Source organism: Thamnophis sirtalis, unplaced genomic scaffold (genome assembly GCF_051295495.1).
Source record: "Thamnophis sirtalis isolate CommonGarterSnake01/CBP01778 unplaced genomic scaffold, rThaSir2_p1.2 scaffold_4, whole genome shotgun sequence".
Classification (NCBI taxonomy): Eukaryota; Metazoa; Chordata; class Lepidosauria; order Squamata; family Natricidae; genus Thamnophis; species Thamnophis sirtalis.
In genome coordinates this window covers 96227679-96241822 of record NW_028261384.1, presented here as the reverse complement: position 1 = coordinate 96241822, position 14144 = coordinate 96227679, and the positions used below count along the sequence as shown (strand labels likewise).

At 36.5% G+C, this 14144-nt stretch overlaps 1 protein-coding gene across 1 annotated transcript; it reads left to right on the top strand.

Moving 5' to 3' along the window:
* The first annotated feature begins 551 nt into the window (after positions 1–551).
* Positions 552–13935, top strand: LOC106545313 (keratin, type I cytoskeletal 19). Its single transcript, XM_014061829.2, has 8 exons — positions 552–1056; positions 6315–6397; positions 7399–7555; positions 8646–8807; positions 9696–9821; positions 10538–10758; positions 11077–11120; positions 12298–13935. Exons 1-8 carry the CDS (start codon positions 637–639, stop codon positions 12393–12395), a joined length of 1311 nt encoding a protein of 436 aa, XP_013917304.2. The 5' UTR covers positions 552–636; the 3' UTR covers positions 12396–13935.
* The last annotated feature ends 209 nt before the right edge of the window (positions 13936–14144 follow it).

Genomic DNA, 14144 nt, shown 5'->3' with positions numbered 1-14144 from the left:
TTTAAGATTGGTAATACTGTACCAATATGGATTAATCGTTCAATAATCCACAAATTTGCATCCTCATGAAATTGTATTTTGCCCAACTTACCTTACTTCTACTTACTGCCTATTATTTTACATCCACTAAGATGGATTCATTACTTCAGAAGATTCAGAAGATCTTATTCCTAGGGAGGTTATGTGAAAATTAAGATTGGAATTAGGCAAAAAATTCAAGGCAAACCTTATTTAAATAGAGATATGAGTATAAACTTTAGCCTTCCTATTGACATTTTCCTTAGTTTGTCCTGAGGGAGAGGCCTCATTATACAAATTATGGTTGAAGTCTAAAGGGACAATACTGTATAGTGAAATAATCACAAAGAAATATTGGTTTTTTTTCTGGACTTTGGACTTTGAAGCACAAAGGCTGATTAAATGCTTCTTTTATTGCCAAGCCATAGGATGGAATAAAATAGTAATAATGCCAATTTCCCCATAACTGTTATCAAAAAAGGCGGAGTTCAGCCGTGTCAACTCTCCTTTTTACACACAAATAAAAAGGTCCAAAACTGTCCTAGGCAGCATTTTCTCCTGCAAGAGTGCCGGATATATTTTGTTCCTTAGACACATATATATATATACACACTACCAATGGCTCGACCTGGCAATTTCCAAAACGTATCCTTTTTTACAAAAAGTGGAACACATATCCCTAAAGACTCCCATGGAATGCCAGCCTTTTTCAAACAGTCATGGGGACCACCCAGTGTCTATGGAGGAGCAGGGGGCTCCGGCACCCGAATTTCATATGGCAGTAACTACGGCAATACCTTTGGCAGTAAGTTGCAACACAGCAGTTCCATAAATGAACTGCTGCTTACATTCAATGAAAAAACTACCATGCAGAATCTGAATGAACGTTTGGCTGCGTACCTGGAAAAGGTACACACCTTAGAAAGTTCGAACTCTGAGTTTGAAAGAAAGATCCGGGAATGGCATCAAAAGAGTTCCCCTATTGCTAAGCAAGACTATAATGACTTCTTTAAAGTAATCCAAGAACTTCAAGATAAGGTAAGATTCTCTTTCATTTCTGAAGAGTTTACTGCATGACGCAGTTAAGAGTAGACAATGTATTGTTTCTAAAGGCAAGTTACGTTGCAGTCTGATGGAGGATATGTCATGGTTATGTCATTAATCTAATCATTGTCTTCTAACAATAATATGACATAATGTTTATGAAGGCATTATAAGTGCCTTTCTCTAATTGAATATTGTAGGGCTGTCAGATGCCTACCAATTGTGCAGTAAAAAGAAAAAAAGATGGATAGAGGCTCTGACATTGTATTGTTTGTTTGTTTGTTTGTTTGTTTGTTTATTAGACTTATATGCCGCTTCATAGGGCTTTCAGCCCTCTCTAAGCGGTTTACAGATTTTTAGCAAATTGAGTCAGCAAATTGTCCGCACAGTCTGGGTCCTCATTTCACCCACCTCGGAAGAATGGAAGGCTGAGTCAACCTTAAGCAGGTGAGATTTGAACAGCCGAACTGCTGAACTGCAGTCAGCTGAAGGGGCCTGCAGTACTGCACCCTAACCACTGCGCCACCTCAGCTCTTTTTGTTGTATATCTAGTCATGCTAGGGCAGGGGTCTGCAATATTAAACACTCAAAGAGCCTTTTGGACCCATTTCCCACAGAAAACAAAACACCAGGAGCCACAAAACCTGTTTGGGCATGGCCAACTTGATGTCACTCCCTCCCACCCAGGGACATGACCTCCCCCCAGTTGTGCCTACCTAGGATTTGTTTTTTCTTTTCTATGGGAAACAGGTCTCTCTCTCTCTCTCCCTCTCTCCCTCCCTCCCTCCCTCCCTCCGTCTCTCTCTCTCTGTCTATCTCTCTCTTTCTCCCTCTCCCTCCTTCCCTTCCTATCTCCCTCTCATCTTTCTTTTTTCTGATTATACGTGTTTTTTATTTTCATAACATATAATCACATTTATACTATTACATAGCCAACATCGTATTGTATTATTAAATGTTTACATCAATTCATCTTACCATCAACTCCCAAAAACAATTATTGGCTCTTCTGCTCTCCATACACCATATTTGTACCTTAACCATCACTTTCTTCTCCCTCTCTCCTCCCCCTCCCTACCTCCTTTCTTCCCTCTGTCATCCTTCTCTTCTCTTCTTCCCCTTCCTCTCTTCTTCTCCTCCCTCCCCTTTCCACTCCTCCTTTCTTTTCTCCTCTTTCCCCCACCCTCTCTCCTATCCCTCTCTTCTTCCCTTGCCTCTCTCCTCTACTTCACACTCTTCATCTCATTTACTTGGTGTATTTCAGCTTCTGAGCAAGCTCCATTTTATGTTTATGGTATTTATAATCCCTTTTCATTTTTTTATGAATAATTTTTATTAAATGTTTTGATCTTTAAAAATAATAGGAAAGACAGCAAAGAAAAAAACATAATAAGGCAAAACAAAACACAGAACATACATAACAATATACAATAATTTTACAGCATTGTATATCGGCTTTCTTAGCTTTTATAATTCTCCCTTCTGCATTGCCTTCCTCTCACTATAACCTTGTCCTATAATGTAACAAACATAGTATTAACACTTACAATAGTATTCATTATTTATATCTCCATATATTTGTATTCTATATTTTCTATTTTCTGTCTTGGCTTCTGTTTTCTAGCCACTTGTATATTTTATTCCATACTTTATAGAAGTCTTCTCTTTCTCTTTAGTTCTATTGTCATTTTATCCATTTCTGTGCATTCAAGTATTTTCCTGATTGTAGTTTCATCTGAAAAAAAAAACAAAAAAGTATACATATATAGTCATTGTGCTTTTACTTCAATTTTCCTTATGCCACTGACAACCTCCAAAACATATTTTGTCTGCTTTTTATTCCCTTTTGTTGGGCCACACATCCCTTTTACAATTTTCCCTATACCACTGCCAAGTCCAGCTGCAGGTTGCCGACATCCGCCCTAGGGGGCTAACCTAGGTCTGGCAAGTATCACACTTTTCATTTTCCAAATATCTGGCGTTATGGCCATCTCACAGTCTTTCCAAAATGGTGAACTATTGAGAGGGGGGTGAGAGTATTCACCAGGTTGGCAACCATTCTATTCTTGGTTGCTATCTATCAACCTTGACATGTAGCCATTTCGCATGCCCTGAGGCTTGGCAACCACTGCCTCCTCCAGCTCGGGCACAGCTGGAGACAGCTGAGTGCCCTGTGCACAGGGGTTTTTGGGCACCCAGCTTGCCAGGCTTCCCCTATGCCCATCGCAGCTGCAATGGCGGCAGCTTTGGGAGATGAGCAAAGGCTATCCCCCTCTGCAAAATACGGGCTAAAAGATTGGAGGTCTGCTAAACTTTGGGGAGCAAGATGTTTGACAAGGCAGGGGCTGCCATGGAAAAGCCACATTTCATAATTCCTGTTAAATGACATTTTTGGGAAGTGTTTGCCAATACTCACTATGTTACAGAACAAGAAAAACTTCCTTGATCAAGGATGGCATTATTATACCACTACTTTAAATACTGTGAGGAAGCGATTTTTATTTCACTACTTCAATATTTCTAAATATATGTGGCCATATACCTAAATCAACATCCATAGTGATAAATGTTGGAAACCTATGCATAATTCCAAAAACTCATACAGTTCCTTGTCTAATCCTGCATATTTAATTTCAGAGCAAATACTATATATGTTATTGCCTACCATAATTGTTTTATTATTATAGTACTCCTATGACACTTGTTCCTCTCTTTTTTTTTTCACATGACAATTGTTTTGAAAGTCCAAAGGTTGATCAGAAATGCCTTATGTGTGAGGTTTTTAATTAATTCATCACACCTCTCTTGTAACCATTCTGCAGCTATTCTAATCTCTTTCATAATATTATATTCAAATCATCATAATCATTTTAGCCATTGTCTATACACTGCAGGATGAAGGCCTCTTCCACATGTTTCCAAGCAATATGGTCCTGAGCTTTATTTTGCCAAATGTTCCTGCAGTACTTGCTGATATCATTGATCCAACTTGTTTTAGGTCTCTTTCATGGATGCTTCTTATTAAGGAAGATCCATTCTATGACTGCCTTGGTCCACCCGCCATTGATTCTTCTTGCTATGTGACCAGCCCATTTCCATTTCAATTCCTTTACTCTCTTGATGATATTGTACTTTTTTTTATTCTCTAATCCATGTGCAGGTTTTTCTATTTTACCTTATAATGCCATGCATCTTTCCTTGGCTCTTTGCGCCACTTATAAATTTTGTATCAATTGTGATGTTAATGCCCATCAGGCAGCACACTAATAGAAAGCTTTTCTCTTCAGGCATAGGAGAAGATTGTTTTTGAAAATTACACTTAGCTTGCTGAATGTCTGACAACCACATTTAATACACCATTCAATTTCCTTTATTGTATGATCTTCCACTGAGATCTGTTGGCCAGGGTGTCTGTAGTGTATCACTGTACCACTGTATGTAGTGATCTATTACATCTAGTTTTTGGAAAAACTAACTGAAATAAAAATCTGATTCAATCTTTAGCATATGCACTCCTCAGTGGTGGGATTCAAATAATTTAACAACCGATTCTCTGCCCTAATGATCAGCAGAGTAGGTGGGGCTTGGTGGACATGTTACTGGGTGGGCATGGCCAACTCAACATCACTCACGTTGACGCGGGCTTCACTTTAGCTGTTACAGTATAATAAGGGTTCACCAGGGAGGCAGTTTCTGTAAGCAGGGCAATAAAGATTAGGCTAGAAACAATACCAGAATGTTTCCTTCCTGCCTTCCTTATAGGATTAGCCCTGTAAAGTTCAAAAAAACAAAAGGAGATTTCTTCCAACAACCAGTTCTCTGAACTGCTTAGAAAATTACCAATAGTTTCTCCCGAATAGGTGCGAACTGGCTGAATTCCACCACTGGGACTCCTGCACTTCTTTCAGAAAGGATTTCCTGTGAAGATGTGGAAAGTCAAATTTTGTTTTAAATCTGCAGTTTAGTCATCTAGATCAAGAGATGTTTGAAATGAGAAAGAATTAGTAAAATAGACATATTGGTTCAGTAAACAGTTTTTAAAAAGCTATAGGAAAGATTTATTGCCAGAAAACAGGACAGGTAAAGTTGATGTCTAAGCTAGGAAATCCCATCCTTAGACTTTTTATCTTTTTGTTAGATTCTTCTCCTTTATATAAATATTTTATAATATGGATAACAAACTGCTTTGAGAGTTAACAGTACACAAATACTTATGCTTGCAACTGATAGAGCCAAGGTGGCGCAGTGGTTAAATGCAGCACTGCAGGCTACTGCTAGATCAGCAGTTCAGCGGTTCAAATCTCACCGGCTCAGGGTTGACTCAGCCTTCCATCCTTCCGAGGTGGGTAAAATGAGGACCCAGATTGTTGGGGGCAATATGCTGACTCTCTGTAAACCGCTTAGAGAGGGCTGAAAGCCCTATGAAGCGGTATATAAGTCTACTGCTATTGCTATTGATGGATGGATGTTTTATTCCCAGAAATGGTTCATGACATTTTACTAACATAAGGATGGCTAGGTAGGGAGGGAATAACAAGTGCTACATACTATTAGAAATTCCCCAATTCCTGGGTTACAACAAAGGTACAATGTACACATTAGACTTTTAATCACAATGGAATGGATTGTATATAGAAGGGAATCCCAATTGCAACACAATTTAAGAAATATTTTTCATTGACTGTAAAATATGTGGGTACTACCAAAAGTTCTGTTTCAATGATGACTTTTATTTTACATACATACATACATACATACATACATACATACATACATACATACATACATACATACATACGATATTATATTGGGCTTTAGGACCACTGAAAGATGAGAATGAGATAGATGACATCACACAAATGCTGGACAAGCTTTTATTTCAGATTCTGGGCCTGTTCTCAGGGCCTGTCCTACATTCAAGTACTATTTAGCATTTACCACCAGCAACAAATAGTGCTAGCTTTGTGTCTCTTAAGCAAGTGCAGTGGAAAATATGTTCCATCACCAATGTATATGGAATTAGCAGTCAAATAATAGTTCATCTGCAAGAGAATGATATTTAAGGACACTTCCACATGTGAATGTCCAAATACTCAAACTGTAAAGGATGCTGCTGCCTTTTAGATAAAACTTGAAATCCAGTTGAAAAAAGTGTTTTTTTTTAATAGTATTTAACTTCTAGTTAATTATTCTAAGGACTCAAACCAAAAGAATAATGTGTTGCTTTTTTGTTATATTTTATTGTTTCTCAGATTACCAAAGCCCGAGTAGATAACACCAGGATCATATTGCAAATTGACAATTCCAAGTTGGCTGCTGATGATTTCAGAGTAAAGTATGTATTCTAAAATAAAATAAAAACCCTATAGAAAGCAATCAACATTTTAGAGAGAACTACTTCTCCTACTTTATGAGGCAGCTCTTCCCCCAGATCCTCAGCAGGCCAGCAAGCTTCTACTAACAGCCTGAGCTCAACTGGTCCATAGAGTCCAGAAAATAGCAGGTTTGAAAGAGTCAGGCTTTCCCAATTTTTCACAAACCCCAGTAACTAAGTGGGGCATGGATAGAGAAGGGTTTTGACAGATGGCTACACTTACAGGTCAAGCCATCTGTTGAAACCACTTTTCAGTCACAGTAGCAATATAGTCAATATATGATGTCTTGATAGCTGGTAATATTTATAAGATATAAGACAACAAATATTTTAAAAAATGTATCTGAAATGAACTGAAGAGTCGCTGTGCTTAAAGAATAATCTAAAGAAAACACATTACAACAGGTTTGACCAATGCTGCCTTTCAGCAGACTACATCTAGATATTTTCAAGGGAGTAGTCCAAGATTAATATATATACTTAAGGGTGGTTGGGTTGGGCTTTGCTTTTTTGTATCCTGCTCAAAATAGCTTTGGGAAAGAACCTACAAAGCATTCAAAACTGAATTCACATCGAGATAAAGCTATCTTGCAACAGATTAATTACACCATAAATAGAATGTAGAGAAGGTTGATCAACAACATCAATATGACAGTTGTGAGTACGTGATTGCTGTTAAAAGAAACAGGGATTTAACCACCCAGTCACACCCTCCATTTTAATGCTATTGACTGCTGTTGCTGCTGAAGCCCATGACCAAAACTTAGTAACAATTCCAACAATGTATTTTGTGATGCCTTAATACTTACAAAATGATTACAAGACATCAGAAAGCAGAATTTGAAACCAAAATTATTATTAAGAAGCTAGCCATATGTAAAAATAAGATGGAACTGGTGGAGAAATTGATTATTTTGCAACAATCCTGACTTGTTATACATTTTTTCTAAAAAAATTAATAGATATGAAACTGAGTTGAACCTGCGAATGTGTGTGGAAAATGACATCTCAGGGTTACAGGGACTATTTGATGAGCTCACACTAGTTAAGACTGATTTGGAGCACAATATTGAGAATCTGAAAGAAGATTTGGCTTACCTCAAGAAAACACATGAGGAGGTAAGGACACATCACCAATTGAATCAAGGAGTTTGATTGTTCCTCCTAAGGTTTGTTATTCTAGTTGTTGATCTATAGAAGCTAAAGATGCCTTCATTTTAACACACATGGTAGAACTAAGCCAGGAAAACACACACACACAGAGAGAGAGAGAGACAGAGAACTATGTTAGTCAGAATCACCATAGAACATTGATCCATGCATGAGGACTTTCAGATTTGACTGCAGAAATTCAGACAACTAAATCAAGATGACAACAGAACGATATTAATACTCTGATTCTTTTCTATGAGCTACTTATTGTCTGCACTTTTGCAGCCCGCATTAGTTTAATATATTAAGCTATAAAGTCCAGCGAATGAAGAAGTCAATTAGACTATATGACCTAGTGAAGGAAGAAGGGTTATAGAACTGATAGCTTTTTATAGGCCACAGACAGAAAAAATATATTGGAAAAAACAACAGTATCTTAGCCATCAGAACTTATATTGACTCCCAATAATGGGTTACTGACTAGTGAGATTCACTAGGCCATATAGTCTACAGTAAGTGACCTTTGACTTTCCTCAGCTAGATGTTCATGGACTCATGGACTAACTCTAGATTTCAAAGCCTTGCTTCATGATTCTTTTCATGGTTCTTTATTCTGGACTGGATATCTCTTCAATAAAGCATATACAGGATTGAAAGGACTGCCTATAAACTAGGATACTTTATAACAGGGGTCAACTTCCGTGTGTTTCTGAGATGATTTCAACTTTCATCTTTTCCAGCTAGCATGAGCAATGACCCATGTTGGAGACGTTAAAGTTCCTGGAAATTAACAGGTTCTGAAATTTGCTTTAGATCTGTATTTCAATTACATTGCCTCTAATTCTTCATATTTTCTTCTAAATTGGCTATTGAGAATTAGAAAGAATCTAAGATCTGTTTCAATCCCATGATAATTCTATGTGATCGCTGGTTAGCTACTTGGCTAATAGGCCAAATTTATAGCTCCAAATACTTTAATGGAATATAGGAACTGATAAGAATACATTTTTCTGAATTGATCATAGATTTAATTAATACTTTTTGTTAACAATTATAGGAAATAGCAGAATTACGCGGACGGCTGAGGGGGCATGTTTCTGTGGAGCTAGATGCTGCTCCAAGCATTGATCTGGGCCAAGTGATGGAAAAAATGCGTCAACAATATGAAGTCATGGCTGAAAAGAACCGCCAAGAAGCTAAGGATCGGTTTGATAAACTGGTGATGCTTGTTATTATATTTAATACTTTGAAAACTACAGAAACTTTATTAAGGTTTTGTTTGTGTTTCTTCCTGGAACTCATCTGTAAAACAAGCCATTAATTGTTCACAAACTGGAAATTCAAGCTAAATTTCCCTGAAGCTTTATTAAGCACATTGGCCCCACATAGAAAAATGCAGGCCAGCTTCTTTATTTGGACCAACACATTTGAAATTCAAACACTTTTTTTAATTTATACATACTTTTTCTTCAGATATAAGGAATGGGTGGAAGAAGAGAAGTATCCCTGTGGTCACAGTATTTGTTTGTATCCATAGATTTGTTTTAGAATGAGATTAGAATGAGGACGTCGGAAGTAAAGGCATTTGAAATACTGAGTTTTGTGAATTCTGATATAAACCAACCTGATCTAATTCTAAAATAGCCCTTTTCAGTCCTTATAATAGCAATAGCACTTATATACCACTTCACAGTGCTTTTACAGCCATCTCTAAGAGGTTTACAGAGTCAGCCTATTGCCCACAACAATCTGGGTCCTCATTTTACCCACCTTGGAAGGATGGAAGGCTGAGTCAACCTTGAGCTAGTGGGATTTGATTTGCCAAATTACAGGCAGCTGGCAGCCAGCAGAAGTAGCCTACAGTACTGAATTCTAACTACTGTACCACCGTGGCTCCTCAAGTAGTAGTTAGCAACTACAGTATTTATTACTTTTGTATCCCCTTAACTGTGCAGATATTAACAAGATACACTTAGGATGTATCAGAACCATCTTTCTATATCAAGTGAAATATTTTAGATCTCTAATTAATCCTCTTAAACCTGTTCCCTGTATTACAGTATTATTTGCCTTGTATTCACTGTATTTTTTTTAAATTGCATTTCAGATTGACCAATTGAATGTGGAAGTCACCACAACTACCCAGGAACTTGAAACACACAGAAGTGAGATTACAGACCGGAAGAGTGTACTCCAAAGTCTGGATATTGAACTACGATCTCAACTGAACTGGGTAAAGTCGGATTATTAAAGTACATAAGGTTGCTGATTTGTTGGTGATTATTTCTGTATTTAATGCAATGTGTAATCTTAAAATTCTCAGCAGCTATTTAATTATAATTTTTATATTTACACAGTAGCAATTTTTGGAAAGCATAAAATCATTGGAAAGTCCATAAATTATGTGCTCTTTGTATTAAAAATGTATTTGATTCATTATGTAATAAGGTAGGGCCAACCACTAATTGCTAAAGTTTCCTACAATGGTATATTTACCAATGTTGACTCCATTTGAAATTAGTTGGTAAAATAGCAAGTTGAAACTGTTATTATTCAGTAATGGTTTCAGAGAAACCAGGATTGTATACTAAATAATATGTGATAATGATTGGAAGATAGGCAATAAAGAAGTATGAAATATAAATAAATAAATAAACAAATAAATAAATTCAACCAGGTTTAGCTATATACTATTTTAGTAAGATTTTTAAAAGCCCATGAGACTGGGGTAATGCTTCTTGTATTTATCAAAGAAGTAGAGTCCCACACTTTTACAACTTTTATCAAAACTAATAGCACTGCTAAATTTATCATGACCATGAACTGTTGCTGAGCAGGTAGGGAGAAGCAAATTCTAATGAAATCAACACCCTTCAGTCTGGACTCTGGAGGCCAAATTTTAGCTAGTGTCAGTACCTGTCCAACTATACATCTGTTATATTCCTCTAGAAAAATGAACGAGAGAATGCATTGGCAGAAACTGAAGCTCTTTACAGAAATAAATTTGCTGAAATTCAAATGGCCATTGAAAACGTTAAGGCCCGACTAAAGCAGCTGCGGCATGACATGGAACAACAGGCTATGGAATACAGCACCCTCTTGGACATTAAAGTCAAGCTAGAAGAAGAGATTGCTACTTATCGCAAACTCCTGGAAGGGGAGAATTGGAGGTAAATAATTCAGACCAGATAAATTTAGTTGGGAAAGTTAGCAGAAAGCCATTACCTAGGGAAAAGATTCTATAAACAAAATGGGTAAAATCTTCAAGTTGCCAAGATTGAGAAACTGTCCTGGGCAAATGGAAATGAAGAACTAGGACTTAGCAAATGACATGTAATTCCTTTAAATGGCCCTTGCTGAATTGATGCCCACTTGAGCTATGCTTTAATGCTCACACATTCTGGGAGCTGTGAACAGCACCAGGTTTGTAAAGGCTACCTTAAAACAAAACCAGGACACTGACAATATACATTGTTTTTTTTAAACAGAATGACTGCTTCAGATTTAGAGACAAGCAAAGAAGCTGAACAAGGTAAGAGTATGTTCTCAATCCCCATTGAAAGGTTCACCACATTAGTGGGTTTTTTTCCATTGGAGGTACTATTTCACTGGAAAAGCTATTTTACTGCAGACACCGATTTCCGCAGAAATATACCAAGATTAGTTTTAATATACACTTGTTTTCAAGATGGGAAGCTATATAAATTAGATAAATATCAGCCTGAGTATCCTACTTCTAGAATAGAGTTTATCAACCTTAGCAACTTGAAAATGTATGGACTTCCACTCCCCCCCCCCCCAAGTTTCCCAGCCAGCATCCCAACTGGTGAATTCTGGGAGCTGACATACACATATTTTAAAGTTACTGAGGTTGAGAAATGCTGCTATAGAACATTCTTTCCACATATATTTATACTATAGCCTCCTGGAAGCTATGTGTGCTCCATTTCTTATCAAGTGAAGAATAATCTAATGTCATTTTGATGCATCCACGTTTTAGATGATTTGGCTGCTCACATAAACAGATTGATGTTTCTTAATTTTTATTCTTAGTATGATATTATTTTAGACTTCATGCTACTTTTTTTCCCCCATAGACCAGGAACGCCATAAGAGATTATTGTTCTTCCCCCCCCCCCAGTTGTCTACATTTGGGGAGGAAACAAAAGGGCAGATAGAAGAAAATATTTGTAGCTAAGGGTTGAACTGGATTGAATAAGTTTGAACAAGACTAGGGACAATTACACTCCTGGAAGTCCTGACAATCCATGTTCTTTTCATCAAGGATCCCTCTTTTGGCTCATCAATATTATATTCTGTAAGCCACCTTGAGTCGCCAAGGACGAATGGACGGCAATATAAATCCAATCAATCAATCAGTCAATCAATCAATAAGGCTAGTAAGCAGAGTTTTCCCTGTGTGCAAATGATCACATCAAGACCCTCTGCTGCCCTTGCTCCCTTTGATTCTCGAGTTAGATCTTTAAGCTCTATATAAATTTAATAGGTTTATATTTATATCTGTATTTAGCCATGAAGCTTGTTGTTCCAGAGGCTCAGATTTCATTTCCATTATATTCCAGTCATAATATGATGTGACATTAACAGAAATTAACAAGTTTTTAAAAATTGTAATACATTACTCATACCAGCACTGATATCATATTGTTGTTTGTTGAATGACTTAATTTTCCTATCCTTATTTCCAGAAAAGAATAAAACTCTGAGGATCAAGACTGTGATTGAAGAAATGGTGGATGGAAAAGTAGTATCCTCCCAAGTTGATGAGAGAGAAGAGAAGATGTAGAGTCAGCCATGAAATAAATGGCATGTTATGTTTGTAACAAACATAACGAAAGAAAAAATGATTTCAAAAATTGTCTTCCTGAAGGAAACGAAAATTCTTTGCTGTAACTTTAAAATTATCCTCTCCAATCCACTCTTCTCCTAATTTCTACGGTAAAGGAGAGCAAACAAGATTAATTTAGAAAGAGAAATCTGCTCTAAAGGAATAATTTCAATCATGTTATTAAATATAATTTCTTATTTTCTACTTTAGTTAAAAGAACAGAAAGCTCTTTGTTTCTTCATTGATTGCATAATTGGGCACTTGTGTTAAAACCATTTGACTCACTGAATGATTTCCTCAATGTTTCCCTTGTGACAAGGGATAGGCAGAAGTTTGGGTCCAGGGAACTGCCCCAGATATTGGGTAAACCCTTTCAGTTGTGCCCTTGAACATGCCTAGCCCTGTCACACACAGCGCTTAGCCATACATCCAATCCATGTCACTCCACACACATTGCTCCCTCTTGTAGTCATCTGCACTCCTTAATTTTAAAAATTAATTATGACAAATGGGAAGTCATGACTTTTTCTTCCCAGCAAAGAAATAGTTTACTATTACTGTATTCTTACTGCTCTAAATTCATTGTACACACACACACAGAGAGAGAGAGAGAGAGAGAGACATACATACACACACATGCACTAAAGCTAAGGCTGGTTTCATAGGGAAAATGGAAGAATTCACTCACTATTCAAAAACAGCTTCTGAGATGCAGACAATCCATGAGCTACAAATGGACCAGTCCTGTCTGAGTAAAAATATGGGTTGATTGGTAGTGGAATAAATCACTCATGATTTATGTTCTCTTAATTTTAATGGAAATTTAGTGAAACTAATTGAAAGTTTGAATCTTCAAACTCAGATTTATTAATCAAAATAAGTTGCAGCGCAAAACTGGCTCCAATCGAATTGCTTAATCAGCCATTTAATTTAAAATTGGCATTCCTAAATCCTTGGTGCTAAATAGAGATATGTGTTATATATCTGGGCCTTAGATTGTGGATTCTATCTTAAAATTAAATAAGAAAAAAAGGACTATTTTAAAAACACAATTCTATCTTTTTCTGTAAATGTAGCTTTAAAAGCTTTTTGTTTGACCCTCTCTTCTTCTTACAATATATGGTATTTAATTCTACAACCAAATACACACACACACACACACACACTTCAAAGTAGAATGATTATATCGGAATTTTAAAAAATCTATAAATTGGAGAATTATATATTTATTTCAACAGCATATTACAAATCTGATTAATGTGTGGGGGCAGAAGAGATACGTGCACGAAAAAGGCCAATAAATATGTTGGAATTTAATAAACAGAGTTGTTGTTTAGATAGAGAAGAAAATTTGAATTACAAAAAGCAGAATTTGCAAATGTTATCTGTAGAAATCTTCTTCCTTTTTAATTAAATGTTATGTATGGTGGAATCTTAAAATATTGATTTGACTTACTGGCTATATACTGACTGGTTTAATAAATTATGTTATGCTTGACTTGATATTTATCTAAATACTTATCCATAACCCACTTTAGTCAAAAAAATAGAAGTAAGAGGAACTTGGGGGGGGGGGGAGTTCATATAATTCAGGAGTAGTTTTAGAGAAATTGCATGGTTTCTAAGAGTCAGTACTGATTTGATGGCACATAATCAAAGCTATATTTCCAAAAATTCATATCTTATACTTTTTAAAATGAATTTTAA